This window comes from Molossus molossus, unplaced genomic scaffold (assembly GCF_014108415.1).
Source record: "Molossus molossus isolate mMolMol1 unplaced genomic scaffold, mMolMol1.p scaffold_m16_p_3, whole genome shotgun sequence".
Lineage (NCBI taxonomy): Eukaryota > Metazoa > Chordata > Mammalia > Chiroptera > Molossidae > Molossus > Molossus molossus.
Genome location: NW_023425366.1, coordinates 115,207,952 through 115,229,491, shown reverse-complemented (window position 1 = coordinate 115,229,491; position 21,540 = coordinate 115,207,952). Strand labels below are relative to the sequence as shown.

Below are 21,540 nucleotides of genomic sequence, written 5' to 3'. Positions count from 1 at the left end.
GGAGCTACCAGCGTTATTTATTCTCCCGCACAGAAACGGTGTCTGCGACCCTGAGACACATGGCACTCCGCTGCCTGTGCGTGGCATGGTCTCACTGCCCAGAAGCCTGCAGAAATATTGGAAGTCAGGATCCAATATAATAATTGGCTTACAGATTTGAAGAAGGTTGGACAGACTTTTCCATTTCTAAGATTCATTAGTCCGGTTCTCCCTCTCATAGACAGGGCTGGCCCTGCGGGTAAACCATTTTCTAATCAAAGTGGTACGCGGTCCCTGCTCCGACAGGGTGTCCACGGAACACGGCGGAACTGCTCCCCCTCCGCGTAGGGCTGGAGCTGCTTGAGGTGGAATGTTTCTCACTGATGCTTGATCATCCTCAGCTCTTTGTTCTCTTGCAATAAGGAGTTCCCACCCTTTAAAAATTCAAGCAAACATCGTTGCGACTTCCAGTTGTAAAATACTTTGAAACGTTGTGTGTATGCTATGGCATCTCTTTTGAAACATGAACCAGCTCTGAATTATCATAGCCCTTGAGATACCTAGAAAATCGAATAGGAATATGGAGCTTGGAGATGTGGATAATGGAACCCTTGGCATAGCCAAAAGTTTGTGATCAACAAAGAAAACTGGCGCAGGGTGAAGAGAGGATGCTGGCACCGGCCAGGCACTATGGATCCCAGCCCTACACTTTAGCCATGTATTTGTGGGCAAGCTTATCATCCAAGCCTCGATTTCTTCATCTACAAGTTTAAATGACCACATAAGGATGCATAGTTTTGCAAGTCCAATCTTTAAATGAACTTAACTAAGCGTTGTTAATAATGTCAAGATGCAACAACCAATCAGTGTGATGTTTCTCTCTCCCTCTCCCTCCTTCCCTTCCTTCCATTCTATCTAAAAATCAATGGGAAAATATCCTCAGGGAGGAATTAACAACAACAACAACAACAAGAAAGAGCCAGAAAGGGATAGGCCGGCTGTTTGGGGACAATAGTAGAAAGTTGATGGGTCACATAGAGGAAACAGAATTCTCCATTGGTTCCTTTATTCTTGTCTGCTCTGTCAAGAAAAACCCTCTTCATTCAGGATAAAATAAACATTGGTAGGGGAATGGAGTCACTATTAGAGAAACAAGCCTAAAAGAGTGTTAACCCTAAATAAACCTAAGTATTTTACTTACACAAATATCCCAAAACAGTGCAACACCTTGGACACCAGATCATTAAGTATCATTGAGAATGTGTGGCAAAATGCAAAGGGGTATGAGACTGGAATTGGGAAAATAACAGCTATCACTGCAATTTCAAAACAGATGGAAGAAGGCTGGTGGACGCTAGAAACTGCAGGCTGGTAGCACCACGTAATTGCATGCCCATCTGGGGGATGTTGTGAGAAGCGTGGTCTGTGGGTTTGTGAAGAGGAAAGTATGATAACTAGATTCACGTGTCAGTTTGTTTAGGATGATCCAGACCCAGGATACATCTTGTCTTCTCATTGGAATGGTGAATTTGGAAAATGTGATAGACACGCAACCTGTGAATTTCAAGGACAACTTTGTTGGACACATACATGATCCCTTAGAGGCAAGGTGGAGGATGATGGGATAGATGCTCATTAGATATTCATAAAATTGGGTGGAGAGGTAATGTGATTGATAGATTGGTGCCAAAGAGTAATGACGAGCAGATGGGTCCATAATGCCTGGTGATTTGGACTTGAGTGACTCCAGTGAGCTTTGGTCGCAGGTCTTCCCTGGTGGTGTTTTTAAAACGTCTGGATGAAGGGAGAGAGGTCTGCTCTTTGGTTAGGGGTCTGGTGTGATATGGAGGGCCTATGTTCCTCGAGGCCTGACTTTCATATTTGTTTTATGGAAGAGAAAATGAGGCATAGGAAGTGTAGTCATTTCCTGTCACAACAAATGATCGCAAACTCATTGGCTTCAATCAACAGAAACGTACTCTCTCACAGAAGTCCAAATCAAGGTGCAAGGTGTCAGGCGCGTTCGCTCTGAAGGCTCTCGGGGGGGGGGGGCTGTTCCCTTCTTATCTCCTGGGCCTCTGGTAGCTCCTGGAATTCCTTGGCTCGGAGCCGCATCACTTTCTCTCTGCCTCTGTTTCCACATGGCCTTCTCCCGGGTGTCCCTTTGCTGGCCCTCATACAAACACACACATTGCTCCTAGGACCCACCCTAACCCACCATGATCTCTCTGTCCTTACCTTAATTACATCTGCAAGGACCCAGTTTCCAAATAAGGTCACACGCTCAGGTTCCAGATGGGCATGAATTTGTGGGGAACACTATTCAACACACTGTAGGAAGTTTTGGGGTGTCTTTAAGGTCCAATGGTTGATTAAGTGGCAGAGTTAGGAATTGAATTCACCTCTGTCTGATTCACACTCCACATTCTTCCTTTTTATGTCAGATGAAATGGTCAGGTTAGGGAGAGGCCCAAACCCCTGTCCTCCAAGGAAACATGGGTGTTCTGGAAAGAAAATACTTGAGGGAGGGCTTGGTGAGGTTGGAGCAGAGTATGCTGTAGACGGAGACGCTTTGTTGGTCGGTTCGTCCAGGGTGGGAGAAGGGTCACATGGTCTTCCTGGGCTGTAGCCACGGCAGTACCATGGATGGTAAGTGGGCAGAGAGGAGGCGACTGGCAGGTGCACTCTGACAATGTGGCAGGAAGACCCGGTGGCTAACAGGACGGACCTAGGCTTCCCTGCCTGGCCTCAAATCCCTGCTGTGCCATGTCCGTACCATGCCAGCTGGGGCAGGCTGCTCAACCCCTCAGAGCCACCAGCTAAGGCTAAAAATACCATCAGCCTCCTCAGACCTAGGAGACGACTCCCTGTGCTGACACGGTGCAGGGAGAACGGTTAGTCCAGCGTGTCTCTGACAGGCAGCACTTGCTCAAGGCTGCAGATTCCGGTTACGTCGCCTCACTTCTCTGTGCTCCAAGTCAGCATCCCGGGCTCTGACTGCTGCCCGGAGGACACTGACAGTCTGTGTCCCGTCGGGCCGTGGTGGTCCCCGTCTGCCTGCCTGACACCCACAGAACCCCACCACCCAGTCCGGTGACCTGTGATTTGTCTCTTCCTCATTAGTGTAATTACAGAGGATTTCCTCTTCCAGCAGCCTGCCCGCGGCTGCTCGGGACGGTGTCAGCCACGCTGACCTGACGGCTTCCTCATTATCTAAGGCGCTCGTCACTGAGGTCACCATGACGTCCCAGCTTTGCTCAACCCCAGGGAAGGGCACCCCTGCTCCACTGTGCGCACTCGGCTCTCTGGGGGCAGCCAGCGAGCTCCGATGACCAGGATGTCCCCCTCTCTTGTGCCCCGTGGAATTGGATGGCTTTCCTATTTTTTAATCAATGCTATTATTTTTTAAATAGAAGATTAAAGCTCACAGTCCAAAGCAAATTATAAATTGGCCAGCTCCGGATTGGGACCATCTACACATCGAGAGCTTATTTCAAAATATCAGACCAGCTAGAGGAGCTTGTTTTTCACTTCTCTCTGCCCAGTCTCCCCAAACCTGTGATGGAATTAGAGATGATATCCTCTACTGTTCCCCAAGCACACATTGCTTTTTGTGAAGTCGGTGTATCCTTGAACTTCACAGCCATTTTGATGGTGGTGGCAGATTTCCCTTTCACCATTTCAGAGGGACCCCGATGTGGGTCCCCTAGAATGGAAACTGTTTCTGATATCTCCAGGTGCACGGTACAGACCTGCACTGAACCTTCTCTGACTTGCTGTCTCCATTGCTGTGGCAACAGTGTGTTCCTACCTTGGGGGCAGGAGGCTCTTACTGGTGGTGGGAGACCTGCTTCGTTTGGAAGATGATGGGAATCAGCAGGAATAATTTGCAGTGCCCAGAATTCAGCTCAGCAGGGAGCATCGCGCGTACTGTGTACAGACTGCACACTGGTGTGCAGGGCTGAGGAACGGACACCTGCCCTCCCGGCCTCCTGTCTTGGTGAGCGGCGTCCTGGGGGCGTGCCGTTGGCAGGTTCTGAGAACAGGGTGACTCTGTGGAACTCGAGGCATGCAGCGAGGTGGCCCTGAAAACAATGGGGAATGACATGTTAACTTCGTTCAAATCAACTTTAACACGAGGACTCAGCGTATCGTGGTGGGTGATATGCTAGGGGCCATGTAAAGATACAGAATGGCTCCATAGGGAAGGGTTTAATGTAATTATAGAAAAACAAAAAGCAGATGAGAAAGGGAGCTGAAGATGAGCTTGGGACGGTGTTGGACAACAGAACGCTGCTGTATTAGACAGCTGATGAACACACTGAGTCTCCTCCTTGTACGGATGAGGTGGCATGACCAGGGACGCGGGGGACACGTGGTGAGGGAGTTCTGGATCCAGGGTGTCAGTCCTGGCTCTGCTTTCTTCTAACTCAGGGCATACCATTTAGCTTTCCTAAACCTCACTTCTCTCCTCTATTAATTGGGGTGATAATAACGATGATAATAATGAGAACACCTACCACGTAAGGCAGTCAATATGGGATGAAGAAGGCAGAAAGCTAGATGATGTCTGGAAGGGACTGGTTGGTGCTGGAGGAGAGGAGCTGAGGTTGGAAATAATCACCCCACTGGGGGCGAGGGAGTGTGTATGAGAGATGCTGAACTCCTCCTCCCCTCCTCCACTGTCTGGCTGGGTTCCAAGACCACAAGACGCTGACCACCTCTAGGGCACATCAGAACAGCAGGAGGAGGCAGGGAGGGACGGAAGAGGCTGCCGGGGGAACCCTGCAGCCTTGGAACCTTTGGAAAGAAGCACAGCTGGTCCAGGGACCTCCTTACTGGGGGATGGAAGAGCAGAGAGGCCCCTACGTCACATGAGGGTGCCAGACCTCAGTTCTTCTCTAGGTTTAACATGCATAGAAAATAATGTCATCCTGAAGAACCCAGATTCTGATTCGGTTGTTCTGGGGTGGGGTCTGCGATGCTGAGCTTCTAACGAGCTTCCGGTTGAAGCGGATGCTGCGCCCAGGACCTCCCTAGGAGGATCAAGGTTTCAGGACTCTCTGGGGAAAACTATACCTGAGGTTCTGCACTTTCCTTTTTTTTTTTTTCTTTCCCACAATTGCCCATTCAAATGCAGAGCTGGCCCATTTATCCTCGTTAAAGGGTCTGGTGATTATCCCTCATGATCCTGATTACGTTATACACTTAAATGAAATAAAATGCACCCCGTCGAACGCACTGCACACAAAAAGAATATTTATTTCAATATTAAGTACAGATAAGACTTCCCCTGGGATTATTTCAGAGCACATTTGCAGGATTTAATTGCGAGGTTTTCCCACTCAGGTTCTTGCCGAACGCCACTTGTGGAAATATTTTCTTTCTGAAGGTAGAGCGCTCCTCTGTTGGTTTATTATTATTATTATTATTATTATTTTAAATCTGAAGAGCTCTTGGAGCTCAGTCGTTACTTCCAGTGTCTAATTAATACTGATGATGACAAAGCAAACAGCCGAGTGACCTAGATTCTCCTTTTAAATTGCCTGCGATTTACATGAACGCCTCCTCCTTGGTTCAGGATTTCTGGGCACCTGGCTCTTCCAGTAAAGATTCTTTAAGTTCAGGGCTTTAAGAGCTCATTTTTCACGAAGCATACGTCTTCCAGCACTCCTTCCATTAAGCTTTCCAGGAAGAGTGTGAGGGGGTGCCCGTGTACACACACGCGCGCACACACGCACGCACACACGCGCGCACACACTGAACAACAATAACAACCACCACCCAGGCAACCCTTTCAGACAACTGAACTGGAAAATTAGAAAATGAATACTCCTCAAGCTTCTCCAGCTACGGGATTGTTCCATTCCTTAAAGAATGACATTGTGTAAAGTCACGGAAATGGGGAATGGAAAGGCCTGCTTGCAGCTATGTAAAGACTTGTTTTTGTTTTTGTTTTTGTTTTTTTAACGCAGAAGGCGGCGTAGCTTAGAGAACCAGCCTGGGGATGGCCACCTGGGCTCCCTTCCACGGCAAAATCATGTATGTCCTGGTTTTCTTGTTTGGAGAATTGGTCCAACTTCTTTTTTATGATGGTACAGTGGTGGTGACAAGATTTATTTCTGTGGACATAGTCCACGATCTGTAGGTGTGAGCTTTTCCTTTTTCAGCACAAAAGTTCCAGATGCATCCGCCACGTTTTAAAACCGTGGTTTTCTTCACAGTAGTATTTCCCACCTAACATCTGAGCACACAGCTGGGCAGGTCCAGCCCACTGTCAACTCAGGAGCAAATAGCCACAAAAAGGCTTCAAATTATATGTACTTCCTTGCACTCTGCAAATATTAACTCATTCAAATCCTGTGATGAGCCTTTGGGGGGTAAGGCCGGCCCAGGTGAGGAATTTGTCCAGTGCCCAAAGCTGATAAGTAGCAGAGTTAAGCCCTGACCGGTTTGGCTCAGCAGTTAGAGAGTCAGCCTGCGGACCAAAGAGTCGCGAGTTTGATTCCAGCCAAAGCAAGGGCATGTATCTCAGTTGCGTTTTGTCCCCAGCCCTGGTCAGGGTCCTGCAGGAGGCGACCAGTCGATGTGTCTCTCTTACATCCATGTTTCTCTCTCTCTCTGTTTCTCCCTTCCTCCTCTCCACTCTATCTAAAGAGAAATGGAAAAAAAATATCCTCAGGTGAGGATTAAAAAAAAAAAAAAGTAGCAAAGTTAAGGTCTGAATCCTGAAAGTCTGGCTTTTGGAGTCTGTCCCCTAGCCACTGCATTTAAGATGCCCCTGCAACATCTCTCAGTTAACACTACCAGGATTCTTGGCCTGTGTGTCTCTGATGAGTCTATTTGATTGGGATGCAGATTATAAAATGATCGACTTCTGATAAAATTATCATTAGAACTTGGCAACATCTCACCAGGGGGGGAAAAGGTCCAGTTAAAACATCCTAACTTGAAAATATCTTGAGAACATATATTCTATCTAAGCAGATAGAGGCAAGTGGTATGGAACTCACCCACCTGGCCTCCTCCCTCTCTCCCACCTCTGGATGTGGCGAGGGGCATGATGGGAAAATCTGAGCTGAGATCCCCCTGCTATATAATCAGAATTCTCTGACTGTAGGGTAATGATGGTCCCAGGAGACCGGTTCAGGGAAGTGTGCCAAGTCCTTCAGTTCCTCAGGACATTTTGGTGAGTGTTGTTGAAATTTTATTGTACCAAGCAATGGGTTTGGGTGGGCTTGGGGTGGGAGCATTTATAACCCTTGATTATAAAGGAAAGAAATTGTGACTGCTTTTACTTCTGAAACAAGTAGAAATTATCTTTGTAATAACCACAGTTGTTTTCTCCTCCCTCCTCTTCCTCAGTTCACAAAATACCTTGTTAAATCTGGAGAATCAAACTGTGCCTGGGGTAATGGCATATTATTAGAATAAATAATAGGCAACAGGGGTTCCCCACCTTGTGCATTATCAAATGCAAAGACATTCTGTGGTTTTCCTTGTAACGGTGGGCACATGTCTCAGGCCAGCCTGGCTCTTCGTGGCCAGGAGCCTCGGCAGCAAGCCTGACATGGACAACTCCCAGAGACCGCATCCTTGCGGAACCAGCTGGATGCTTGAGGCCGCCGGGATGCTGACCAGGGCTGCCAGGGGCTAGCGCCTCTCTCTTGGTGCTTGTCTAGCTAATCCATCTGCCTGGACAGCTTTGCCCCAGACCCAGAAGGCTTATTCTGCTGCGAATGGGGTATTTAAAAAGTGGGTGCACACGTAAGAGCAAGTGAAAAAAGGCATCCCCTCCAAAGCAAACAACTCTTTAAAACTTGTTATTTGAGGTTAGGCATCCTGACCCCTGACATCCCCTTTAATCAGATAACCAACACTTGAGACTCTGCGGTGACTTACACAACAGTGACTCTCTTGGCAGTGCCGGTATCATCAAACGATGGGGTTGTACAAGGAACAGCAGGAGAAGTTCTCACTAAGTGCTGTGTACTGCCTGGCATATACCATACCACAGATCATTTACATGCTTAAAAATACTAAGTATTTTGCAATTTCGGGACATACTCAATAAATTACCCTTAAACACTATTAGCCATCAATTAAACATGTTAGAGCTTTTAGTCTTTGGATGTATCTGGTCACGTTTGCATATAACAACAAACCATTGTTTTTCCAGCTGGTATTTAGCCTTGCCAAGTATTTCTCCCTGCCCCTCCGCCCCCCACCTGCTCCCAAGTCTCCCCTCCGAAGCTGGCACCTTTACAAGATCAGAGGAGATTTTAGCAGCAGATTTTGGTTCTCTCCAAGGTTAAAATAAAAATGTCAGGAGAGCGGTGAGTGGATTCCCCCAAGTCATGGCCTCACATGCGTTTTCTTCATTTATACAACATGAGCCAGAGTCAAGTTAATTAATCATGGCTCACTTGACTCATTGTTGTGACTTTTTTTGTTTTCATTTTTTCAATTGATTATTCCCCACTTCCTTTCTTGAATCCTAAGCGCTTGCTTTCACACACATTTTTTTCCTCCCTGATACCAAAAAGAAACAACAGCCACAACTGAGGAGACCTGTATTTTCTTATCTGGCATAAATGATCCTGTTTCCTTGGAATCAGAGGACACACCTCATTGTAGGAGACATCTGGAAAAAGCATTGGGCTTTATTGCAACCATGTGATGGATTATATTATACTCAGGGATTTCAGGTCTTCATAAACTCAAATCTCTAATAAACATTTCATAAACCCAGAAGTAGGGTGGGCAGATCAACCTTTCTCTTTATTTTAGTTTTTACTTTTCTACTCAAGAGAATCCACCCTGAAATAACTAACATCTCTGAAAAACTGGAGTTGAACTTTTTCCAAGACAGCCACCCTGGTTTAACCCTTTTGGTGCTCAGGGGAGTTATTTATAACTGCTATTAATTGAGCACCTACTAGGTACCAGGTTGAGCCTGAGTTTGATGTTCTACATACAATGTTTCATTTAATCATTACAATAAATTTACAACTCAACGCGTAAAATGATATTATTGTGACTGCTGTTCATTTGAATTCACAAAAGCAGCCATGTTCACTGCAAGAAGGCGAAATACTGTAACCGAACCAAAGAATCACCATGAGGAAACTGCCTCGCGAGTCCTTCCACCACATTCTTATTTTCATCCCAGGACATCGTTTTTGTGCTTTTCTTTGCAGTTGGGTGTTTATCATCCCAGATGTTTTCCATGTATCCATGGATATTTTTATGTGTATGTATGTGTCTAGTTTTAAAAACAGAAATTGGATTGAGTTGTACAAATCAGTTCGGTTTGCTTTGTTTCATTCATTCTAGCATGAACACCCTTCCGTATCAGTCCACTTCTAACGAATCCATAGCACTCCATGGTGTAGATCAAGGATCGGCAAATCCTGGCCAGAGGTCAATCCCAGCCCACTGGCTCTTATAAATAAAGTTTTATTGAAACACAGCCATTTGCTTCCACATTGCTTCCAAATTTGTTTCTGGTTGCTTTCTTTCTACAATGGGTTGAGTAGTGTAGCACAGAGACTCTGTGGTTCACAAAGCCAAAAATATTTCCCATTTGGCTCTTTGTAGAAAAAGTTTGCCCACCCCTGTTAGAGAGGAGTCACCATGTTTTAAACCGTTTCATTTCTGATGGGCATTGATAATTCTTCCGGGTTCCAGGCCCATGCTTGAGAAGTACTACCTTCCTTCCCCATCGCCCTTGGCCTCTGTTCTATAGCCTCCAAGCAGAGGGACCGTGGAACCTCAGGAAATGCACATTCCGTGTTGTGATAGCTGCCACCTGCCCTCCACCAGGTGGCGCCACCTCCAGTGCTCCTACCAAGTACCCTGCCTGGTTCTCACATTAATTGTAATGGCAATGGCTAGGATTTGCTGCATTATTAAAATGAGCCAAGTACTTTGCTTAGTGCTTAAATAGATTCTCTTATTCTGTGCTCACACATAACGTAGACACTAGGTAGGTACCATGCTATCCCCATCATACAGATGGGGAAATTGTGAGCCAAGTGAGGAAAGCATGTGGCTAGTGTTGCAAAATGATGTGCCAGGATTGGACTCAGGTAGTCTGATCCCTAAGCCTCCAGCCCCCGCTGGGGAGAAAACTCGACCGGCAGAGGGACCCAGTGAATTGTGATCAGAGAAATCTAATTTGGTGGAAAGTATCCCAATTTAATTCTGTCTACACCCACCCCAACTACACGAAGCAAAGTGGACAGATCTGGCATTTATGCAGCCAGACAACACAGTCATTTCACGTGTTGTTGGAGAGAACCACAGACATGTACACAGTGTCAAATCAGGGCAGAGCAGCAAAAGAACACCTGCTAAGGGCACACGAGGCACAGCTCGGGTTGGGGGTGGGTTAGAGGTGTGCCTCTCGCGTCTTCGGTTGGTTTTCCTGACACTGAGAGCCCTGTGCTAGTGATTCAGAGAGGGACTCGAGTCAAGCCGTCTGGTGAGAATTGCCTCTCCAGGATTCCCTAGGTTTGCGACTTCAGGGAGTCACTCAAATCTCCCCGTGCCTCGGTTTCCCTATTTGTAAAATGGAACTCAGGATACTACCTACTCCCAAGGTGGTGGACACTAACTGAAATCTTCCTAAAATGCATGGAGCTCCTTTTCTGGCACATTGTCAACATCGGATCTATTTTAACCACTGTTAATGTGAAATTGATGTTGCTTAAAAAATAGTTAAAACGATGTTTATGTCAGCATAGTTAAAGTTGAGCAAACATAAAGGTATTGCAATATGAAGGCACCCTCTCTAAATATCCCCGACCCCCAATCCAGCATCTCCCGCTTCCTTATCCTACCTTTGACTATGTTGTTTGCAAGGTCACCTTCCCAAATCCTTGGGTAGCTCAACCCACATGACTCCTGTTCTCCCAGGAAGGGTCAGATCAAGGGTTCCATCTCCTGGCTGGTGCCTCTCTCCACTATTTGCGCGTACAACAGGCTGGGTTGGCACCTCTCCTTGGGTCCTTGGGGTATCCTGTGTTTTCTCTTTCTAGCACACTTAGGACCCTGCATTATAATCTGTATTTTATTCATCTCTCTTTCCCTTCTTTAAGACTTTTTTTAAGGAAATGCACGATGTATCATTTGTATCTGTACCCCCTGCTATTAGCACAGTGCTAGCCACAAAGGAGGACCTCAGAGTACACATGTCAAATGTCTATAATCCTAAAATAAATGAGGAAAGGTAAATTTTGGTACTCATGTTAGGTACTGTGAAGTGTAGATTTATATGAGAATGCCATATTATTTTAGAAAAAATGTATGATAATTCTGGAAATGGAGAATTTGAGAAATGTACACAGGTGCCAATTATTTTGATTTATTGACTTTTAAGCTGCTACACTTCTTCAGTGGTTTTCTTCTGAATGATTCACAACTCTCCTAAAAACTGGAATTTCAAATATTATATGATTATAAAACAGAAAATATGCATATTTATTCATGCATTTATTGTGTGTCTTTATATTTCCTTCGACTCCTGCTGTTCTTTTTTCTAAGTTTTTTCTTTATTGAGAGAGGAAAGGAGGAGAAATATAGAAACATCGATTGGCCACCTTCTACATGCCCCCCACTGGGGATAGGGCCCACAACCTGGGCATGTGCCCTGACCAGGAATCAAACTGGCGATATCTTGGTGCTTGGGTCGACACTCAACCACTGAGCCACACCAGCCGGGCTTGACTCCTACTTTTCTCAACTCAGGTTAATCCCTCACCAATTTCTTCTTGCGCTTGTCTGTCCCACCATATTGAATTGCTTGACACTTCCATAATCTTTTTTGGGATTTTCATACATTTACCTCTCTCCTTGAAAGGGTTTGTTTTCATTCTTTCTCTGGATACATTTTCTAAAAGACACAACAAACATAAAACATGACCAGGTTCCTCCTATGTGCTGTTAGCACAGTTTATCCTTTCATTGTAGCAAATGTTCACTGTGTTGTAACTGTGGACTTACTGATCACTTTCCCCACTTGGATGATGAGTCCAGAAGTTCCCTTTACTATTGTGTTCTCAGTGTGCAGAACAGTGCCTGACATCCAGAGGGTGCTTCTCACACACACACACACACACACACACACACACCCCACATGTATGCATTTGTTGTTAAACATGTGAATGCATGAATGAATAAACAAACACATGGATTCCAAACATTGTCCTACTCTCTAGAAAATGAAAGCTGAATAAGACTGCATTGTTTCCCTTGCAGATCTAGCCTGATGGGAGGGAGGGGACATCAGACTGGTAACAGAGAAGGACTGAGAAGAGAGAGCTCCACATCAGGGGAAGATGAAACAGCTGAGTCTGAGAATGATTCTTTGGCCCTGTTGGCTAGATGAAGAGAGGAGATGGGAAAGATGAATCCCCGCTATTAAACATCCCGTTCTACCGGGAGAGCAAAGGGTCTCATGCTGAAGTTTATTGCTTCGGTTCCTAACCTTTCATAAGTGCTTACTTGGCAGCGCTGTTGAGGGAGAGTGGTATTTGATTCTCTGGAAGCATCTGAAAGAAGCAACACCAGATCTCTCCCTTTCTCTTTTTTTATTTAGGCTATAAAATATTGGTTTTGTGCATAACTGCCATGGGAGAGAAAAAAAAATGTATCTTGTGTTAGTTCCAAATGAAATGACATTTAGTAAAGTGTACATATAAGATATGTTTCAACCTTGGCTTTTAAAGAGTGTGCAGGAAGGGTCTTTCTTCATAGCAAATGATATGGCGCTGTAGGTGTCTTTTGCTCCTGAACCTCTTCCATACTGGTTATGGGGAAATAGTTGTAGGAGCCTCGGTAGGCCCAGCCATAACTTAACGAGCCTCCAGAGCATGATTGCATCTTGTGTGGAGTGTTGTGTGATGAGCACGCTTGAAACACAAAGATAGTCTCATGATGAGACTCGGTCATCTTGCATAACTAGCTGTTTACCCTGAGTCACTAATTGAAGAAGAGGTCACCAGTCACCTTACTCAGATGGGCATGTTACTGAGGTAATGGCAGGGGTAGGCACTGTTCAGCAGCAAGTAGAGTGTGGTGTTGATGATATCCAATTCACAAAGAATTTATGGAATTGGACAGGAACATGGCCCCCAAGGAGAAGCGAGATATTATTGCAAGACTATAGGCCAAACAATAAGCGATGCTGTGTGGGGCGGTGAATACACAACACAATATACAGATGATGTATTAGGAAACACCTCTGTAATGTTATGAACCAATGTCACCCCAATAAAGACAATAAGAATGTAAATGTAAAAAGAAAAAACTCATAAAAAGCTCCAAACTCACCAAACCCACAAATGTCCACTATAGAGATGACTCCAATGTCTTTATTGATGATCTCCAAATCTCATTTTCCTTAATCGGCTTTATTTGTAGGACAACATAGCTATCTCCACGGCTACTGTTGTATTTTGCATTTGCCATACTTTGGAATAGGAATAACAGGGCTTCACTTCACAGGTTGGTCGTTTACTTGGTTCTTTAAATGTTCTCAGTGTGTTTCTGGGAGTCTGACAAGTCCTTGTGATTTTTGAAGACAGATGTAAAAAATATCAATCTTGTTATTAGATAAAGCATTTTATTTAGGTAATAAAATTGAGAGCTGTTACTACTACAAGATCATTTTTAAAACACCTACATTTCTGCAAGCCACCAATATTAAATATTTCCTAATGATAAATGCCCTGCACGACATAAAGGATGAATTGAAAACTACAGAGAAGCATTAGGAAGAAAGTATCACCCACTCTTTAACACATCTCCTGTTTAGTTGTATGTTTTCCATGTAGATACATAGACCATTTTGAGTTAATTATTGATAAAGTGTGATGTTGAGGTCAAAGCTTTTGGATTTATTTATTTTCTGCACACAAACCTTCAATTACTCAACATCATTTGTTTTTGGGTGTATCACTTTATGTATTTTTTTAACTGGTTACTCTAGGGATTTCAATGCACACAGTAGTTAACTTCTCTTGGTCTACATAGAATCAATATTTTACCATATCGATTTCAATGTAGAAACCTTATTTCCATATATGTCCTTTACCCTTCTCTCTCTTTTTTTTTTTTTAAATCCTCACCTGCGGATACTTCTCCATTTATTTTCAGATAGAGGGGGACAGAGACAGAGAGAGAGAGAGCAAACATCTATGTGAGAGAGACACATTGATTGGTTGCCTCCCACAGGGCCCCGACCAGGGCGGGGACCTAACTGCAACGGAGGTACATGCCCTTAACTGGAATCAAAGTCACGACTCTTTGGTCTGAGGGCCAGCAGTCTAACCACTGAGCAAACCGGCCGAGGCTCTTACCCTCCTCTTTTTGTGCTCGATGTATCTTTTGTATTGCATACACATTAAAAACCTCATTAGACAATTTTGTGACTAGCTTTGAAATTTCTTTTTTCCAGCAATTACACACATTTGAAAGAACTCCAGAGGAGTAAATTTGTGTATTATATTTATATTTACCCATATATTTATCATTTCCTTTCTACTTCTTTAGTCTTGATGTTCCGAGTTTCCTTCTGGTATTACAAGTCCTTTGTCTGGAGAACTTCCTGCAGCAGGTCTCTCAGAGTAGGTCTGTTGGCAATGAGTTTTCTCAGTTTCTTAATATTTCTAAAGGGTGTTTTCTCAGGACTTAGACTTCTAGATGGACACATCTTTTATTTTGGCACTTAAAAAAAATCACTTGCCACCTTCCCTGACTTTGGTTTGTTTGTTTAAATGAGAAATTCACAGTTACTTGAGTTCTTGCTTTCTCACAAGTATTATATCATTTGTCTTTGGCTTTTTCAGAAAGTATTATGTGTGTTTGTTGGGTTTTTAAAAATTATTTGTTTTCAGATTTCGGCAGTTTGATTGTAGCTAGATAACGAATTGCTTCGGGTTTACTTCTTTAAGGGTTGCTGAGTTTCTTGGATTTGGGGGCTTTACGTCTTTTGCCAGATAATGGGAGTTTTCAGCCATTGCATTTTCCAAAAAATTATTTCTTCAGTGTGTACATGAGTTTATTCTAGAATTCGAGTGACATGAATGTTATATCTTCTGCCATTATTCTACAGGCCCCTGAGTTTCTTTCTTTTTTTTATTCCCCTTTTCTTCCCGATAGTCTTCACTGCTGTGCACTCAGGTCCAGTGATGTTCCTCTGCTGTTTCCACTCTACCTTTGAATTCATTCAGTGAGTTAATTATTTTGAAAAAAATTAGATTATTATTTTTACTCTTCTAAAATTTCCATTTGGTTCTTCTTTATATATCTTCTGGGTTTTTTTTTGGACAATACCACCGAATTTTTCATTTGTTAGTACTGAGTTTTTTTCCCCTTGCTTATTAGAGCATTTTTATCAAAGTTGCTTAAAACGTTGATTTGAGGATTCCCCACATCTTTGTAATGTTCATGTTAGTATCTGTGACTGCTTTCCTGTGCGGTGTAGATTTCCCTGTTTGGAGGCATGCTGAGTAATTTTGTTCCTGTCCTGGGTATATTGACAATTAGGTTTTGAGACTCCGGGTCTTATTGAAATTCTTTGGAAATTGTTGATGTTTCTGGTTTATCAGGAAATCAATCCAGTTGGATTCGGGATGAACGTTCCTACCTGACGTCTGTGGATTTTGTTTCCATATCAGTTCTACCGCCAAACCTCCGCAGGAAGAGCTGGGTCTGTCCCGGGTGTGCACCCAGGGGCCAGCCTGAGCCCTTGGCCGGGACTCTGCTCTCAGTTCCCACAGTCTGTGCTGTTTCCCGTCACAGGTGGCTCAGGGCTGAATGCGGAATCCACAGAGGTACTACACAGGCTCATTTGCCCAAACTCTTCCCTCTCCAGGGTCCTCAAAAATATTTTTGGTTTCCCAAGACTCTCCTTTTCTCTCTGCCAGCCAGAAAGTGGGTGCTTTTTAAAAAATTAATTTATTTGTTTTCTATTGTTGAAAGTAGTACAGACACCCCTCTTTTTCCCCCACTGAACCCTCCTTCCTGCTCCTACTGCCCTCCCGCCTTCCCCAGCCTCATGTTCGTGCTGAGTGCTTTGTTTACCCTGCTCATGTGCTTCTGTGACCAGGCCTGCCTTGGGGACCAAGTGGCAAGAGGACAGAGAGAGAAATCAGCAGGGGTTTGCTCACCTCCTGGGACCACAGAGGGGGTTTCCTCCTTCAGAGTGTTGGATGTCTGGCTCTGTATATGGATGCCAGGAGATCTTGGGGAGTGGGGTGTGCTCACCTTGTCTCGGGGGATTTTGAATTCTGCTCTTCTTCCTCAGCCCACCTGCTGCGGTTGGCTCTTCACAGACCTCAGAGAGCTGCTCCCAGCAGCTCCCCCAGAATGTATAGCCACACTGAGGGGAGAGACCCGGCGAGGTGTGCTTAGTCCATTGTACCCAGAGCCAGACCTTGTCAGCCACTTGTTTTATTTTATTGTGAGAAATGACACATAGCACCATTTTAGCTACTTTAAACTGTACAATTTAGGGTATTAGATACGTGCACAATATTGTGCAACCATCCCTGTCTAGTTTGAGAACTTTTTCATCACCCCGAATGGAAGCTCCAAACCTGAGAAGTAGTCTTTCCCCATTTCTCCCCATTGATATTCCCCCAAATCCCATGGCAGCCAGTTATCTGTGTGGATTGGACCCGCTTCACTTTTTAACAGTTTAAGAAATATAATTCGCACATTGTGAAGTCACCTGTTTCAAATGTATAGTCTGGGTGTGTGTGTGTGTGTGTGTTGTATATTTCCAGATCTGTACTCATTTCCTTTTTAAGATTTTGGTCTATTTCTTTCCCGTTTTTTCCTTTTTTTATCTTTCACCCCTCTCTTTAATGATCTGTTTTACTGTATTTTTAAAAAAAAATAGGAATCATAACATCTGCGCACCTTTGTAGCTTCTTCAAAACTAAATAGAGACTTTCGAGTATATTTCAAAACCATGACTCTCGTGCTGCACGCTGTACCATCAAGCCATTGTGCCATCATTTACGGTAAACGCTCCCATTATTACGCGCCGTCATAGTCACAATGTGTTTCTTTCATAAGGAACACTGCAGGTAACTGATGTGTAAATAAACATTTGCATGCCTGTGCATCTCTGCTTGTGTTGCTAGAGCTATTCTTAGAGGAGATATTTGTGGGTGCAAAGGTATATAGCAGAGCACCCGTGACTAGATTTGGGGCTCTGGGCATATCCTAAATAAAGATTCCTGTTTTTGTTTGAGAGAAAGTAAAAAAAAAAAAAAAAAAAAAAGACACTTTCAATCCCAAATACATAAAATATACATCAAAAGTCAGTTCCAAAACCTTCTTATTCTTTAGTAGAAGTTTCAAAAACTTGCACTATGCTGTCAGATGCTAGGAGTCAGGGGCGGTTGCATTGGTTAAGAAAATACCGGAAATGCACGGAATAAAGTGTGAATGCAGACCTGCGTTTTGGTTCAGCCTAGCTGCTTGCATTGAACATCAAGCCAGCCGGTCCCCGTAGAGGCAGGGTGACCACCTGCTTCAGCTCGCCTTGCCATCCCCACGTCACATATGATGTCCCTGGCACAGCCATCGCACCCCACCCCTCCTTGAACTCACATGCATTTTCCTATTTGAACAATACATCACAGGGTCACTCGAAAGAAGCATTTCGAGTTTTAGAAGCACGTTTTGTAGGACAGGACAAGGAGTGCATGGCATGGATCCCACAAACGTTCCTGTTGGAGCTCAGGGCAGGTATCAGCAGTTGATCAGGTTTCTCTGCTCGAAGTACTGACCTCAGAGTTCTCCCCAACACAGTCCTACGGGAACTGATCACCACTGATTAGAACTGGACCGTAAAACGTAGCCCACTTGCCAAGGCATGCGGGTGACACTGATGACCCTTAACATCAGAGAAGTCGCAGTCTGATGTCCAGTGACCATTTCCAACCATCTTGGATGGGGCCTCAGGAAAGAACACCTGCACCAGGTACACAGGGCAAGAGGGGTTCCATACCAAGAGAGAGCCTTCACCCCGGGCAGATTGCACCCCTCCCACCCTCCTTTGGACCTCTTCCTCACCCCCTTTCAAGATCGGCTCCTCCTAATTGTGTTTCAGAATCACACAATAGCCACGCCAAGTGAAGCGTAGGCACCCTAAAAAAAAAAAAGTATTCAGTTCTAATGAAAAAATGAAATACGTAATTAATTAATTCTGGATCTGCTTTACGCCGAGGGATAAGAAGCAACTTTGTGTTTGTTTTGTTTTCTTTCTTTCATGTTGTTCTGATGCAGAACCTTCTGATTTCCATCCCCTCTCTTCCTTTTCTTTGTAGGTTTCCAGACAACAGATGAATTGTGAACGAGAACAGCTAAGGGTAGGTACATCTGCTTACAAAGAGCTCCCTGGTTTCCGTTTCTGTGTGATAAGCAGAAATCTCCTTGTCTCTCCCAAGACACGGGGTTCTAAATAGCGGGCTTCGTCTGAAGACTGGTAGAGTTGAAAATATTTATCCCAGCTAATTTAGTATTGATTGAGCTGGTAAATACAGTATATCTTCTTTTGAAGTGCCATTATAGTAGATATGGATTTTTTGATTTAGATTCAGCAATAAATACTTCTCTTCTGGAATTTGTTTGACATCATTGTACTCTTTTTATGTACAACACGAGGTCTAAGTAATAACAAAGGTCAAAAGGATGTCTTGCTGCTTCTTAATGGGAAGACCCGGCTGTTTGCTGAGTGGCTGAAGTGCTCTCTTGCTGTTAACTGGGGTGGGTGAGACATGAATATGTCAAGGGTATTTTCTAGAACACACGTCCTCTGTAGCCCTTTTCGTTGTGTGGCATTTGTGCATAACGGAGCAGGAGACAGATATTTCAACCTCCTATGTGATTTACCTTTTTAAAAATGAAACTCTCACCGCTCAAATATGCTAGATGCAAAACGCGTTCCCTAGATGAGGAGAGGATGGTTTGCTTCTCCATGGAGCTCGGTGACATTGTTCTGCTGTCACGGTGTCCTGGTCGATGTCCTTGGCATGGGTATAGTATTTTAAGAAATATCAGGATGGGCCCCCCACCCCTGGTTTGTGTGTGTGTTTTCTTAGAGGCATTCGTCTTTTGGATGGACAAATACGAAGGCATAATTGGCCAATCTCGAATGGAAGTTGGCACTTTTTACTGGACAATGTGCCGCATAGTCATGTTTCCACATTTATTAGAAAAACTAGAGGAATTCGCTGTTTTTAAAATGACAGTGGTGCGGGTTGGGGTCAGGGGAATCACTGTGCTCAAAGGGGTCGAATAAAGGAGGAGAATGTATTCGCTAATTCTAACGTCACTGACGCACGGCCTTACACCTTTCCAGGGCATTCACTTAACGCTGGTCTTAGGATGACAATGATTTGTAGAGTTATTTCCACCTTACAGCTGCTGTTGCTATCAGACGTGTGAAATCCTTCTGTCTAACAAACAACAGAATCCCGTAGCATGGGACCGAGAAAGTGACTTGATGGTTTTTCTTCTTTTATGCATATTTATTGGATGTGGTCTCCCAGCATGGCCATCTCTATTAACCTATCATCTCTACCACTTCACTCCTAAGTACCTTGCCTGCATTAGTTGTGACTCCTTCATGAAACAGCCTTCACGATGCTTTAAGCTTTCCTGGGCTCTCTTACTGCTTTTCCCTGCCGTCTGAATTACTGGTTCATCCTAGTAAATTATGTATTGCAACTCAGATTTCTCTTCCTGTTTGGATGGGGGCGATGGCCAGGAACTAGGTCAGAGGGACGCATGCTTTTGTCTCCAGGAGCCCCTGGTAAATTCATCGGCAGTAAGATAGTATCAAAATCTCTATTGCAGACCAGACTCGCCCGGCAAATTAAGGATGCGGGAGGTAATGAAGTGCTTGTGTGCAGTTTGAGGGGTTTATTATTTCGCGCGGATGAGGATACTGTCAACACCAATGTGGCTTAGGAACAGGAATGGAGCCCTTCCTACTACGTGAATTATCCAGTGGTGGTTTCATATAATGGCTCATATAGTTGAGCGCAAAGGGGGACTCCAGTAGCCCCACAGGAAACCATCCCTAATGGCATGAACTGGCGCTTTGTTTGTGTTGCTCTTGCAGTCTTTTCTTTTAAACATATTAAACTAATTTATGTTTTGAATGCAGAGCGAACACATTGATACCAGTGGCATACAGACTTATGTGGTTCAGACTTTAACGATACCAAAAGGGAACGCAGTGAGGGTTTCCCTTTCCATCCATCCATCCGACCTTCAGGCCTCCAGTTCCGTTCTGGGAGAACGAGGTTATAATGCGCTGTCTGTCCTCTGACACCTGGGTCTCATCTGTGGCTATTTTCTGTTCCTTCCTTTCCTGTCCTCTGTCTCTCTTCCTCTTTGATTTTCTGCCTTTCTTCCCGGCCTCCTTTTCTTCCTGTCGTGTGTGTATACTCAGTCCTTCTTCTAGCTGAAAAGAAAACTCCCCTGATTAAGGTGTTTTTTTTTTTTAAGGAGACACTTTTTTGGGGTGTGGGTGGGCAGATTGAAAGAAATTTGGTTCTGATCTGAATTGCTAAAACCTGGCCACGTCAATGAAATGCATTTTCTTTAATCTCATTATATTTTCCTTAGAAAGGGAGACACTGGGAGAAAAACAAATATCTGTTTAGTTACCAACATCATTGAAGGGTGTCTGCCTGCCAGCCACACTTCTTAAAATATGTTTTAAATAAACAATCAAACTGCATTTTCTGATTCGCTCTACAAGATGATTGGACTGTGGCCATGTTACCAAGTGCATTCTGTTAGGTTGTCAGAATTCAGGGATATAAGTGGGTGATGGTAAAATGTATCCCTTTTTCTTGGCCTCCTGGAAACAGAAAAGGATGAAGAAAGATACAACTAATGTTTTATGCAGGTGAACACGGCATAAGGATTGGCATATCCAAGACTTGCTCCTTCTGCTCGCCTTTCTTTTCCCCACAAACCCACAATTAATTTTTCCAAAATGGACTCTGTGAGGTATTTCTTCTATTATAAAGTCTAAAAAAATTATTCTCTGATAAATTAATTTTTAGGGAATGGAAAGTTAAAGAATGTCGAACTGTATTTTTTTAACTGCAGGACTTCTCAGAGCCTTTAATGTGCAAAAGTGAAATGCAAAGAGATGGATATAATGCACAATTTTTGTGCAAACTCATCTGATCTCAGAATGTTTTTGGATGCAGAACACACTCGGAGAAACACTCTTGACAATTTTATCAGTTTTATTTTTTTTTTCAGTTAGAATGGTAACTGAATGGTCTGCAAGTTATAGAAAAGCTAAGCATTATTTAAAAAGATAGAAGCATGTCATCACCTCCCAGTTCCAGGTTGATTCCGTGAATTGTTTGTAGCCAGGCAGTGGTTTGGAATCTTTGTGCTTCTCTTGGCCTTTCTTTTCTTCTTACAAAATGAAGATGCATCACTGCTCTCATGACAACAGTCTCAGCAGGGGGGACGGAGGAGAGGAGGTTTTTCTTGGGAAAATCAGTCCCA

At 44.1% G+C, this 21,540-nt stretch overlaps 1 protein-coding gene across 4 annotated transcripts in view; it reads left to right on the top strand.

Moving 5' to 3' along the window:
• The window catches only part of RBFOX1 (RNA binding fox-1 homolog 1), a 1,464,646-nt gene that overhangs the window by 848,899 nt on the left and 594,207 nt on the right, over positions 1 to 21,540 (top strand). For all 4 annotated transcript variants that reach the window (XM_036278891.1, XM_036278886.1, XM_036278889.1 and 1 more), the window contains one exon: positions 18,327 to 18,368. In XM_036278891.1, the coding sequence (XP_036134784.1) occupies positions 18,342 to 18,368 (27 nt within the window). In that variant the 5' untranslated portion in view covers positions 18,327 to 18,341. The remainder of the gene's footprint in view (positions 1 to 18,326; positions 18,369 to 21,540) is intronic.